Raw genomic sequence first — 12,441 nt, forward strand, 5'->3', positions numbered from 1 at the left:
AAGAGAAAGAGGGAAATGTACCAGAGCTTCCAAGTTACCTGGATCCAGGAGGGTGATTTTAGATCAGTCCTGGATTACTGACAACCTCACCCCGATGCATTATGGAACCTGTAGCACTAATTTCAATAGACAGAATCGGGGATTACAAATACCTCCCTGCTTTGGGATTTAAGTTTAAAAACAGGACTGGGCAAAATGTCTTCTTCCTTGAACTGGGTAACTGCAACTGTTGTGTAGTGAATGGTTTGGGAGTGCTATTTCTGCACAAGGCACTTCCTTTGGACTGTTTTTTTTCTAGGTTCCCTTCATAGGGCTGAACTGCCCTGCACAGTATTGCCCAGGATAGAACACTTGTGGGCACACAGAAACAGAACCTCACACACAACCAGCGATTTGTTAGTATCTTTAAAGCAATCACTCTTGGAGCCAATGCACAGAGATATTGTGGGAAGAAGTGTGTGGTTAACACAAGGTATGCGTGCTTGTTACTGGCCACACAATACAGAAATGGGTTTATCATGGGAGAAGTGCTTAGCACATTAAGATCAAGCTATTAGCTATTCCGATCCCAATGCATAGAAGTACTCAGCTGATTTTAAGGCAAGCACAACATGAGAATTTTACCACCAGGTCTGAGGCAGCACATAGCCTTCTGCATCAGGGCACAAAAGCTAATATTCTTCCCTGGGTCTTCCAGACCTCTGATTCCTCAATCTCCCTTTCCAAAAAAAACCAAAATATTTAGCATCTCAATCCTTCTAATCATCCAAAATATTTTGGTAGCCTAACCCCTCCCCTGAGATGACTCCCCAAAATATCACTGGTTTCTAGTAGAACCCCCAAACAAATATCCCTGGTGTCTCGTGGCACCCTCATCATTTTGACCCCTGATCCCCCTGCTTACCTTCAACAGGCAGCAGTGATGCTCACTCACTCCTGCCTCCAGTCTGCCATCTTGGAAAATGGCAGCATCTGACTCTGCTTGGTGCATCCTGCTTGGGGTCAGTCTGCCATATAAGGGAATTTTCCTTAGTTGACAGTCTACCTGGATTATCAAATTCTCTTATTTGGCAGACTAACCCCATGCAGAGCATCCCAAGTTGCACCACACAAGGTCAGGTGCCCACCATTTTTCAAAGTGGTGGCACGGAGGCAGAAGCATAGTGGGAATCACGCCTACCTCTTGAAGGTATGTATGCGTGGGGAGGGGGAGTCCGGGGGTCTGGAGGGGCAGGGGTGCTGTTAGATACCAGAGATTTTGTGGGGGCCAGGGAGCCTCAGTCATGAAATAAGTTCATCTTAGAACAGCAGCGTTGGGCGTTTAACCCAAGTCCCTGAAGAAAACAGTGAAACCCGTGGCGTCGGGCGCTACTCTGGGAAGCCTCGCGGACTACATCTTTTGGAGTATTGATCGTCATGGACTGAGAGTGGCAAGGGTTGTAAGAACAACAGTGAGACAAGGAAGAATTAAAGAATCAATGATAACGGGAACAAACAACGAGTAAAGATAAGTTCTCGTTTCAGTATTTTTAGTTACAGTGGGGGAAATAAGTATTTGATCCCTTGCTGATTTTGTAAGTTTGCCCACTGACAAAGACATGAGCAGCCCATAATTGAAGGGTAGGTTATTGGTAACAGTGAGAGATAGCACATCACAAATTAAATCCGGAAAATCACATTGTAGAAAGTATATGAATTTATTTGCATTCTGCAGAGGGAAATAAGTATTTGATCCCCCACCAACCAGTAAGAGATCTGGCCCCTACAGACCAGGTAGATGCTCCAAATCAACTCGTTACCTGCATGACAGACAGCTGTCGGCAATGGTCACCTGTATGAAAGACACCTGTCCACAGACTCAGTGAATCAGTCAGACTCTAACCTCTACAAAATGGCCAAGAGCAAGGAGCTGTCTAAGGATGTCAGGGACAAGATCATACACCTGCACAAGGCTGGAATGGGCTACAAAACCATCAGTAAGACGCTGGGCGAGAAGGAGACAACTGTTGGTGCCATAGTAAGAAAATGGAAGAAGTACAAAATGACTGTCAATCGACAAAGATCTGGGGCTCCACGCAAAATCTCACCTCGTGGGGTATCCTTGATCATGAGGAAGGTTAGAAATCAGCCTACAACTACAAGGGGGGAACTTGTCAATGATCTCAAGGCTGCTGGGACCACTGTCACCACGAAAACCATTGGTAACACATTACGACATAACGGATTGCAATCCTGCAGTGCCCGCAAGGTCCCCCTGCTCCGGAAGGCACATGTGACGGCCCGTCTGAAGTTTGCCAGTGAACACCTGGATGATGCCGAGAGTGATTGGGAGAAGGTGCTGTGGTCAGATGAGACAAAAATTGAGCTCTTTGGCATGAACTCAACTCGCCGTGTTTGGAGGAAGAGAAATGCTGCCTATGACCCAAAGAACACCGTCCCCACTGTCAAGCATGGAGGTGGAAATGTTATGTTTTGGGGGTGTTTCTCTGCTAAGGGCACAGGACTACTTCACCGCATCAATGGGAGAATGGATGGGGCCATGTACCGTACAATTCTGAGTGACAACCTCCTTCCCTCCGCCAGGGCCTTAAAAATGGGTCGTGGCTGGGTCTTCCAGCACGACAATGACCCAAAACATACAGCCAAGGCAACAAAGGAGTGGCTCAGGAAGAAGCACATTAGGGTCATGGAGTGGCCTAGTTAGTCACCAGACCTTAATCCCATTGAAAACTTATGGAGGGAGCTGAAGCTGCGAGTTGCCAAGCGACAGCCCAGAACTCTTAATGATTTAGAGATGATCTGCAAAGAGGAGTGGACCAAAATTCCTCCTGACATGTGTGCAAACCTCATCATCAACTACAGAAGACGTCTGACCGCTGTGCTTGCCAACAAGGGTTTTGCCACCAAGTATTAGGTCTTGTTTGCCAGAGGGATTAAATACTTATTTCCCTCTGCAGAATGCAAATAAATTCATATACTTTCCACAATGTGATTTTCCGGATTTAATTTGTGATGTGCTATCTCTCACTGTTACCAATAACCTACCCTTCAATTATGGGCTGCTCATGTCTTTGTCAGTGGGCAAACTTACAAAATCAGCAAGGGATCAAATACTTATTTCCCCCACTGTATGTTATACTTTGGAGCACACTGCACTTTAGAGCACTGTTATGTTGGTGTAATAGCACATATGTTTATTTAAAAGAGATTGCCCGATGAAAGAGGTGCTATTCCACCGGGCAAGGAGAAATGAGTTGCCTTAAAAGTGGTGGTTGATCTGAGGGCTCTCTTCAAAAAAAAAGATTTTAAGCCACATACACATATAAACATACAAATAAAATGTTAAAAAATGTTTGTATGTTTGAGTAAGGTGCTATTTTTCCTCATCAGTGGAATCTTATCTTTGGTTTAGCATTTGGGGTTGTAGATTACTGCAACATTTTCTTTAAAAAAAAAGCTTTATTGAAAAGATAAAACAAACAGCAAAATACAAAACCAGGCATGATAGCGAAGCCATTATATACTGTTTTTAATGCAGCCAGCAGTAATTTGATTTGAAGGCTTATAGATTATTGCATTGCCATGGTATATTTTGTAGTTAATTTTGTGGTAAAAGCTACACACTAAGCCATTAGCATGCAGCTCTACCGTATGTGGCTTTCTGCAATTCCCCTCCCTTGTTCTAAATTTGGAAACTACAGGCAAGAACATGTTTTCTTTTTTTGCTTCACAATGTGTCCTCCTTGGAAAAATTAAGGCTGTACTTTCTAAGCTTTACATACCCTTGTAGGACCACAAAGAAGACCCTTTTGTGGTTCTTTGGTATCTCATAACGGTACATTATATCACCAGGTCTAAAGTGTGACGGAAGCAACTGAACCGTGGCTATCTGACTTTTACCGACTCCATCCTGGGTTGTTCTTGTTCGACGTCTGTCTGTGGACCTCAGCCTGAACTATATCTTTAAAAAAAAAATAAGAGCACTATGAGTAGCTTGGTGGTTAGTGCTGCGGGCTTTGATCCTGGTGAACTGGGTTTGATTCCCAAAACAGCTCCTTACCATTTACTACTACTGCTATTTAGCATTTCTATAGCGCTACAAGGCGTACGCAGCTCCTTCTGCTTCTGGGCATGTCACTTAATCCTCCATTGCCCTAGGTACAAAATAAGTACCTGTATATATATAATATGTATACTGCTTTGATTGTAACCACAGAAAGGCAGTATATCAAGGACCATTCCCCTCCCCCAAGGCAGAAGGAAAGATGGCATCTGGAAAGACTTTGCCAAGAGCTCATCAAAGAAGAGGTTCTTGCAGTCCTGAATGGTGATGAACCAACAAGGGGTGTACTGAGCCCCTACGTCTTGCCCCATCCTTGGCCACCTTTAAATCTAGACTGAAAGCCCACCTCTTTAACATTGCTTTTGACTCGTAACCACTCGCCTCCACCTACCCTCCTCTCTTCCTTCCCGTTCACATTAATTGATTTGATTTGCTTACTTTATTTATTTTTTGTCTATTAGATTGTAAGCTCTTTGAGCAGGGACTGTCTTTCTTCTCTGTTTGTGCAGCACTGCGTACGCCTTGTAGCGCTATAGAAATGCTAAATAGTAGTAGTAGTAGTACTGGTGAACCCAGTTCACCAGTACTTCTTGCTGATGTGGAGAGGGGCCTGTAGCGCTGAGTGTCACTATGCAGCAGCAGGTTGGGTGGAAGCGGGATCTTTTTTTTTCTCGTAACATACTGAGTTTATGGAATAGCTGGCACCGATCTAAGCTTTAGAGAGCTAATTTATTTCATGGTGGTGGTCCTGGATGTGAGGTTCGCATCATTGGCTTGCTTGTGATCAGAGCACACAAGCTAAGGGTACCTGCACATGCTTCAGCCCATTCTCACGCCACCTCATCAGGTTCTGGGAGGTGAGAATTAACCATCAGCGGGTGTGAACTTCACATCTCACTTATTATACAAACAATACCAAGCTGCTAGTTTTGCAGAATGCCCTGTGCCTGCCTGCCTGCACACACACACCACCACCAGCCTTTAACTTTCCTCAGACACAATCAGAAGGAAGTGCCACTGCCCTATACAAAAGATTTCTCTCTCTCTATATATATATATATACCCTCACACGCAAAAGAAATATAATGAGATCAAATAAAAAAATTCAGAGCAGATGGAAATACTTGGAATCTGCTAACAGGTTTTCAAAACACAGAGCTTTAAACGAGACCAGTAAAGAAGCCAATCAGCCTAATTTCTTCCCATTTAGCGCACCCGCACTTACCACCTCGGAATCCTCGAATCCATGGAGATAGGGATCGTCGTACATAATCTAAAATGAAAGGTTGGGCGGAGGGACCATGGGGGCCTGATGGGGGAGGGGAGGGAAAGCACCGAGGTCCAGCTGGACGTGGAAAGCTTGTGGTCACACCCTGGAAGCTGGCTTGAAGGAAAGCAGCTTTTTTTTCCTCCCCACCACTTCGCTTAAGCATCAGAGGAGAGCCAGGGAACAATAGCATCCACCCACCTTCCTCTCTGGCAGTCACACGCAGGCAGACGAGGCTCTCTGATTGGCAGAGGCTTGCTCGGAGTCTGAGGCTGCACAGCTGGAGCCTCCAGATGCTGAGAAAGTGAGAGGCAAGAAAAAGTCAAGGGGAGGGGGGAGTGGGCAAGAGAAATAGTAAGCAAAAGCTGTAGGGGAATCGTGTATTCTATGATTAGCAAGAGGAAGGCATGGAGTCGCTAGCAGATGCCCGAGCTTCCCAGTTCCCTATCGCTGATCAGATCTGTGTATGAACGTGAGGCAGACGGATGCTGCTGGGAACCGGGGGCTGTTACAGAAAGGGTCTCCTGAGCAGCTTTCGGTTTCTGTTTCTTCCTCCCTCACAACAAAAAAAAAGTGTGCAAAAGAGAACTCCACAAATCTGCGGTTCTCATCTCCATCAGTATATTAAAAAGGCTGCCCCGCCCCATTTATTCCCAGGGAAAGGGCGCCCTCTGCTGAACAACCAAGGCACTTCAAGTGAGCCCGGAAACGTCCCTATAGCGCTGTGGTTTGTAGTCTCTTGGCCCTTTCTGTCTCAAGATTCACTTTTGTGTAGTTCTCCCCCTCCCCTTTCAATATCACCAGATACAATGTTTGTACGAGTAATAAAAACCCCATAAAACTACTTGGTGGTCAGCGTTGGATATGATTTCAAATCAAGTGAATTGAAATGATGATTTTAAAATCATTTTGTATGATTTCTTTAGTTGAAATCACTTTTACCTTGATTTTAGATTTGAAATCATATATTCAAGTGATTTTGTATCTTTTTCAGTTACTAAATCAAAAATCATTTGCTGATGGATGTTGATTTAATCTTAGGTTTCATGTATTTATATTTCAACATTTTTATTATTGATATTTCAACAGCTTTAACATTCCATAGTTCAAGTTTGTTTTTGATTTACAAACATCACAATTTAACAGTATGTCAGTATGGTATATATAACAGTTATTATCCCATTTCCCATCTTCCTACCCTCTACCCATTCCTCCCATTGTTTACCTGTTCCCTCTCACTTCCCTCTCCCTATTCTTCCCCTGTGTCCCCCCTTCCCCAAGTCAACCCATTAACATACATAATATACAGCTACCCTTATTCGTTCTATGTTATTATAGGGTATTGAGAATTAAACTTCTACCTTTCTGAGTCATTCCATCCAAATAGCATCCCCATATTTTGAGAAATCTAATTTTTCTTTTGCAGGAACCTTTGGCCTCTCTCGCCTCCCATGCCAACAATTGATGCCCTTGATTGCGCCAGTGCCAAAATGTCGGCGGGGCAGCCGTGGTCCAGTGTTTCATTATACATTTTCTCACAACCAGACACAATTTACAATATAGTAGAACCTTATCTGCATTCAGTCTCGGGCGTGCTTCTTTCCAGTCTAATATTAATTGCAGAGGATTCAACTTCCAATCTGCTACGCATTACACGAGAAAGATAAAATACTATTTGTCTCCAATATCTCTGTATTAGCACACAGTCCCATAGCGCATGATAAAACGTATTATCATACCGATAATCCTCAGGAGCGTAGCCGAAATTGGGTGGCGGAGCCGGTGGGGGGAAGAGGGGTTGGTGGTTGGGAGGTGAGGATAGTGGTGGGCAGACTTATAAGGTCTGTGCCAGAGCCGGTGGTGGGAGGCGGGGCAGGTGGTTGGGAGGATGGGAAAGTGCTGGGCAGACTTATACGGTCTGTGCCCTGAAAAAGACAGGTACAAATCAAGGTAAGGTATACACATATGAGTTTATCTTGTTGGGCAGACTGGATGGACCGTGCAAGTCTTTTTCTGCCGTCATCTACTATGTTATATGTTACTATGATTACATTTCAAACATAAAGCGGACCCAATACCCCCTGACTTATACAGTTGTACTTGGGTGAAATATGCTCTATGAATCACCCTAAATGCACATTCCCTAAGAGCTGCTCCCCCTATTACCCGTGGAATATCTTTTATCTGCACCACAATATCCCAAGCTTCCAGTTCCCACCCCACATCTTTCTCCCATTTTTGCCGAAGCTGAGCTAACTCCTTCCCAGGCGCCAGTTCCCACAATTTCTGGTGTATGTGAAAAACCGATGGGGCGTGTTCAGATATCTCGACAAAGAAATTTGTAATTTTATCTCCCAGTTTTTTATTCAATGCTTCCTTGTTTAAAGTTCGTATATAGTGTTTGAGCTGGCAATGCGCATATGTGTCACCCGACTTCTGCACCCCCAAGGCCACCATTTGTGGAAGAGTCTTTATGTCCCCATCTTGGTTTCATGTATTTATTACTGTGGTCAGTAACACCGGATAGACAACTCAAGCCTAAGTACCAAAGTCTGTAAACCCTATCTATATATTAATTCTTCCCGTGGACTTGCAATTCACATATTTCACAACTGGCTTACTGATTTTGAGCTTTATTTCAAATTTATTCTGTACTTGGGTCATTTTGATTTGAAATCTTTGTCAAAATGCTTTTACCCAAAATGCCCTTCAGCACAGTGTATCCTTAACAATTAAGGCTGCCAACTTTTCGACAAAGAAAAACCTGACACCTGCCCCACCTATGCCCTTCCCTTGTCTTGCACCCATGCCCCACCTACTGTTGTAGCCTTCATCACCCCACTCCTCTACAACCAAGGCCCAGATGCACTAAACCTTAATGACCCTTTAACGACCCTTTAATGAAGAAATTTTCAACCGTAGCATGCATTAAAGGCCATTTTCCGACGACACTAGCAGCTAACGAAAACGGAATGCAAACGAGTAACTACCATTGAAATGTGGACAATTCGGGATGCACTAACCATACTGACGATTGCACCGAATCATTTACCGTGATAAATTTAATGTGAGGTCAGAGCTGTCGTTAAGGCCTGAGCTGTTATCTCCCCGCTTCCCCCTGCAGCATAAAAATCCAAGCTGGCATGTTTAAAAACAAAAGTGAGATAAAAAACACAAACTACGTGGCTCCCCGCTTCCCTCTGCATAAAATAGAAAATGAAAACAAAATCAAAAAAGGATCGGGAGGGGGCAAAGGTGCTCGTCAGGAGCGTCCTGTATGGACGGCCTTGCCCCCCACCCCCCCGCTGCTCTCCGCTTCCCCCTGCACGAAAACTCCAAATTTTAGCAGCCCCGGCCCCCTCCCTTCCTGTTCCTTTCTCTCTACTCTCCCACAGCTCAGCCTCCCGCCATCCTCCGCCCCCTTGCCCCGCCCCTGCCGCCCTCCCTGAGGTCGTCGCCGCCGCTCCCCCCTCCACCAGGCCCCCCCTCCGCATTACCAGGCCCGCGCAGCGCCTCTCACCTCTGTATGAAGGCGCTGCACGGGCAAGAAGACCATCTGATCGCTGCAGGACGTCTCTCTCCTTCCCTGACCTGGGCCCGCCCCCGTCTGATGTAGGTTTCTTATGTCAGATGGGGGCGGGCCCAGTTCAGGGAAGGAGAGAGACGTCCTGAAGACTGCAGCGATCAGATGGTCTTCTTGCCCATGCAGCGGGAGGGAGGGGACTACCTTGGATCTCGGAGGGAGGGAGGGGGCGACCCTGGATCTCGGAGGGAGGGGGGGACCCTGGATCTCGGAGGGAGGGGGGATAGTACTTGGAGAGAGCTTCTTCAAATCCAAGAAGGAACATAGTTGTTCTGGGATAAATAATATGTACCTAATATCTAAATATTTAATTATGCACTTGCAAGGATATTGTAGCATAATGACACTCAAGGACAAGGCTTTCTACCTCATAGAAAGAAAAGCCTTACATCTTTTTTGTGTCACTCTCACTAAATCCGAAAATATCCATATTCTCTGTCCATAAAACTGAGATTTGTAAGTTGCAAATATACAAACATATAATCATATTTAAATCTTGCTCAAAAACAAAATTAGCAAGTATAGCGGCATGATCTGAGACAAACTCTTGAGAAGAGTCCAAAATAGCAGATACACAGTGGCGTTCCGAAGGGCGCTGACACCCGGGGCGGATCGCCAATGCGCCCCACCCCCCAGGTGCAGCGCCCCCCCGTGCAGCGTGACCCCCCCAGCGAAGGGACACCCCCCACCCCGGCGAAAGAACCCCCCAGGTGCACGCCGCTGGGGGAGGTGCCGCACGCCGGTCAGCGTCATTGGTTTCCATGCTCCCTCTGCCCCGGAACAGGTTACTTCCTGTTCCGAGGCAGAGGGAGCATGGAAACCAACGACGCTGACCGGCGCGCAGCACCCCCCCCCCAGCGGCGTGCACCCGGGGCGGACCGCCCGCACCGCCCCCCCCCCCCCCTTGGTACACCACTGCAGATACACCCATTTGATAGTCCATTCTCAGCCAGTGCTCTAGTTGGTAACTAGAATAGAACACCCTATTAACCAGAAGAATTGATTCTGGTGGTAAACTCAAAACCTCTATTAAATACCTTTTAAAAGTATCTAATGGCTGTAGACACTTTTGGAAAATGAAGCAGTCAAAGTTTCAGATGTCTAAATTGAGTTTCAAATTGCTCCAGCTTATGATGAATCACAGTTTTATCCTTAATTGAAGTCTGCACGCCACCGTTTCCATATTATCTTTCAGAGATTTTTCCATATTTTCCAACTTCTCACGATGCTCAACCTCTGTTTCACATTTTTATACCAAAGTTGGACAAGACAGTTTTAAATTACCAATATCAGATAAGCAACTCACAATAGTCAATTCCAGCTTAGTGAGGAGACCCCAAATAGCTCTCCCGTTTGATGCACTACTTCATTCCTAGAAGGTAAATCAGATCACTCCTCAGATGGTAAATTGGAGATCCAAAGCACAGATGTTAATGGCCCCATAGGCCTCTCCGATGGAGAACTCCAAGCAGCTCCTTCTGTGTTGAGCTGTGATTCCACCTGGCTCAAGGGGGGAGGAGAGGGAGGGCTCTGAATGAATAACACCCCAACTGGATTAATCAGAATCCCCCACAATAAGATGGTAATACCAAAATCCAAAAACAGTGCTCCCAAAGAGCTAAGACAAACACAGAACAAAAGAGGCGAGAGAAGGTGGGCCCTGAGACACTCCACAGCCTGGATTCCATCAACATAGTAACATAGTAGATGATGGCAGAAAAAGACCTGCATGGTCCATCTAGTCTGCCCAACAAGATAAACTCATATGTGCTACTTCTTGTGTATACCCTACCTTGATTTGTATCTGCCATTTTCAGGACACAGACCATTGAAGTCTTGCCCAGAACTAGCCCCATTTTCAGGACACAGACCGTAGAAGTCTTGCCCAGAACTAGCCCCACCACCCAAACACCAGCCCCGCCTCCCAATCTCGGCTAAGCTTCTGAGGATCCGTTCCTTCTGCACAGGATTCCTTTATGTTTATCCCACGCATTGATAACATTGAGTATTTTCCTCATACACAATAGATTCATTTTGTGAGAAATTGCTCAAAACAAGTCAATACCGTACCCGTTATCCCTGGTTCACAAAACCTAAATATCACATTGAAGCAGGACAACCTGTTCTCCTCTGCTCAAAATAGTTTTAACCTTTGAAGCAAGCACTAAAAGCAATGTTTCTGTGCTATGGTTCGATCTAAACCCATGCTGTATATAGTGTAAACATTGTAAGATTCAAGAAAAGCCTGTAGTTATTCATTTACCAAAAACTCCATCAATTTGGCAATCCAGGGAATGCTGGCTACCGTCCTGCAGTTCTCTACGGCCCTAAGATCTGCCCCTAAGGATTCTGGTATTGAGTCAATACTATGGGAGTCCTCTTACTAAGCTGTGGTAAATGGGGGCCTGCGCTAGCGTCAGTACGTGTTTTTGACGTGCACTGAGTCCCCCTTTTACCGCAGTGGATAAAAGGCTGTCTTTTTTTCTCAAAAAGAAATGGCCATGCGGTAAGTGAAACACTTACTGTACGGCCATTTTGGGGGGGGGGGGGGTAGAGCACTTACTGGCACCCATTGAGGTGGTGGTAAGGACTCCTACGCTAACCTGGCAATATCCACGCTGCCCAATTACCGCCAGGTAAACACCAGCGCTACAAAAATAGAAAATATTTTTGTAGCACCGGAAATGGCACATGCTGGAGATGGGAACTACTGTCGGGCTCCTTCGGTAGTTCCAGATTGGCTCACAGAAAGCCTATTGCCGCACACTAACCCTTTAGTAAAAGAGTCCCCTTTCTCTCTATATAATAATTGGTCAATCTGCGTCCCTGGATGGCTGGTTGGCTGGGTTTGTAACCGCATGCAAATGAGCTACTATGTAATTGGCTCGCCTCCAGCCTTCCCTTCTCTTTCAGTGTCCCGCCCTCGCGGAAAGAGGAAATTACGTCAGAGGAGGGCAGGACACTGAGAGGGAAGGAAAGGGTAGGCCGAGTCTGCCGATTTCACTGACACCGCTGCAACTTCAGGTAAAATAAAACTTTTAAAGGAAGGGCAGCAGGAAGGAAAGGAGGGCTGTTGTGGGAGAAGAGGGCAGGCAGGTGAGGGCTGGGGTTGAACTGGAACTCGGGTGCTTAAAAGGGGAGCAGGTGGGGGCTGGGGCGAGTCACTGGAGGAGAGAATCGCTCGACATCGATGGGATGGGATGGGAAGGGAGGGCAGAGCAGAGGAGAATCGCTGGACATGGATTGGATTGGATGGGATGGGAGGGAAGGGGAGGGGAGAGAGGAGAAATTGCTTAGACGATGCCTTCCTAGGGCCCGTTTCATTTTTGGAGAAACGGGCTTTTTTTGCTTGTATTAGCTAAGTTATCATGGTAATGACTTCTTTGTAAGGATAAATTCACAAATTCAGGAAGCCAGGTTACAATTTGCACAGGAGCTGTTTCTTACAGATAAGAAGGGCATGCATTCAAAGGACATGGTTTGCTAACAAACCTCTTCAAGATTTTTCTGATTCTAAAGGAACGTTAT

At 45.8% G+C, this 12,441-nt stretch overlaps 1 protein-coding gene across 5 annotated transcripts in view; it reads right to left on the reverse strand.

The window, feature by feature from the left end:
- The window catches only part of CACNB3 (calcium voltage-gated channel auxiliary subunit beta 3), a 185,047-nt gene that overhangs the window by 156,357 nt on the left and 16,249 nt on the right, over positions 1 to 12,441 (reverse strand). For 2 of the 5 annotated variants that reach the window (XM_030196833.1, XM_030196831.1), the window contains exon 1: positions 5,289 to 5,488. The exons of the other annotated variants lie outside the window; for them this stretch is intronic. In XM_030196833.1, coding sequence (XP_030052693.1) covers positions 5,289 to 5,333 — 45 coding nt within the window. In that variant the 5' untranslated portion in view covers positions 5,334 to 5,488. Of the gene's footprint in view, positions 1 to 5,288; positions 5,489 to 12,441 lie in introns of those variants that run through there. 5 annotated transcript variants of the gene reach the window in all.

Source organism: Microcaecilia unicolor, chromosome 3 (assembly GCF_901765095.1).
Source record: "Microcaecilia unicolor chromosome 3, aMicUni1.1, whole genome shotgun sequence".
Taxonomy (NCBI): Eukaryota; Metazoa; Chordata; class Amphibia; order Gymnophiona; family Siphonopidae; genus Microcaecilia; species Microcaecilia unicolor.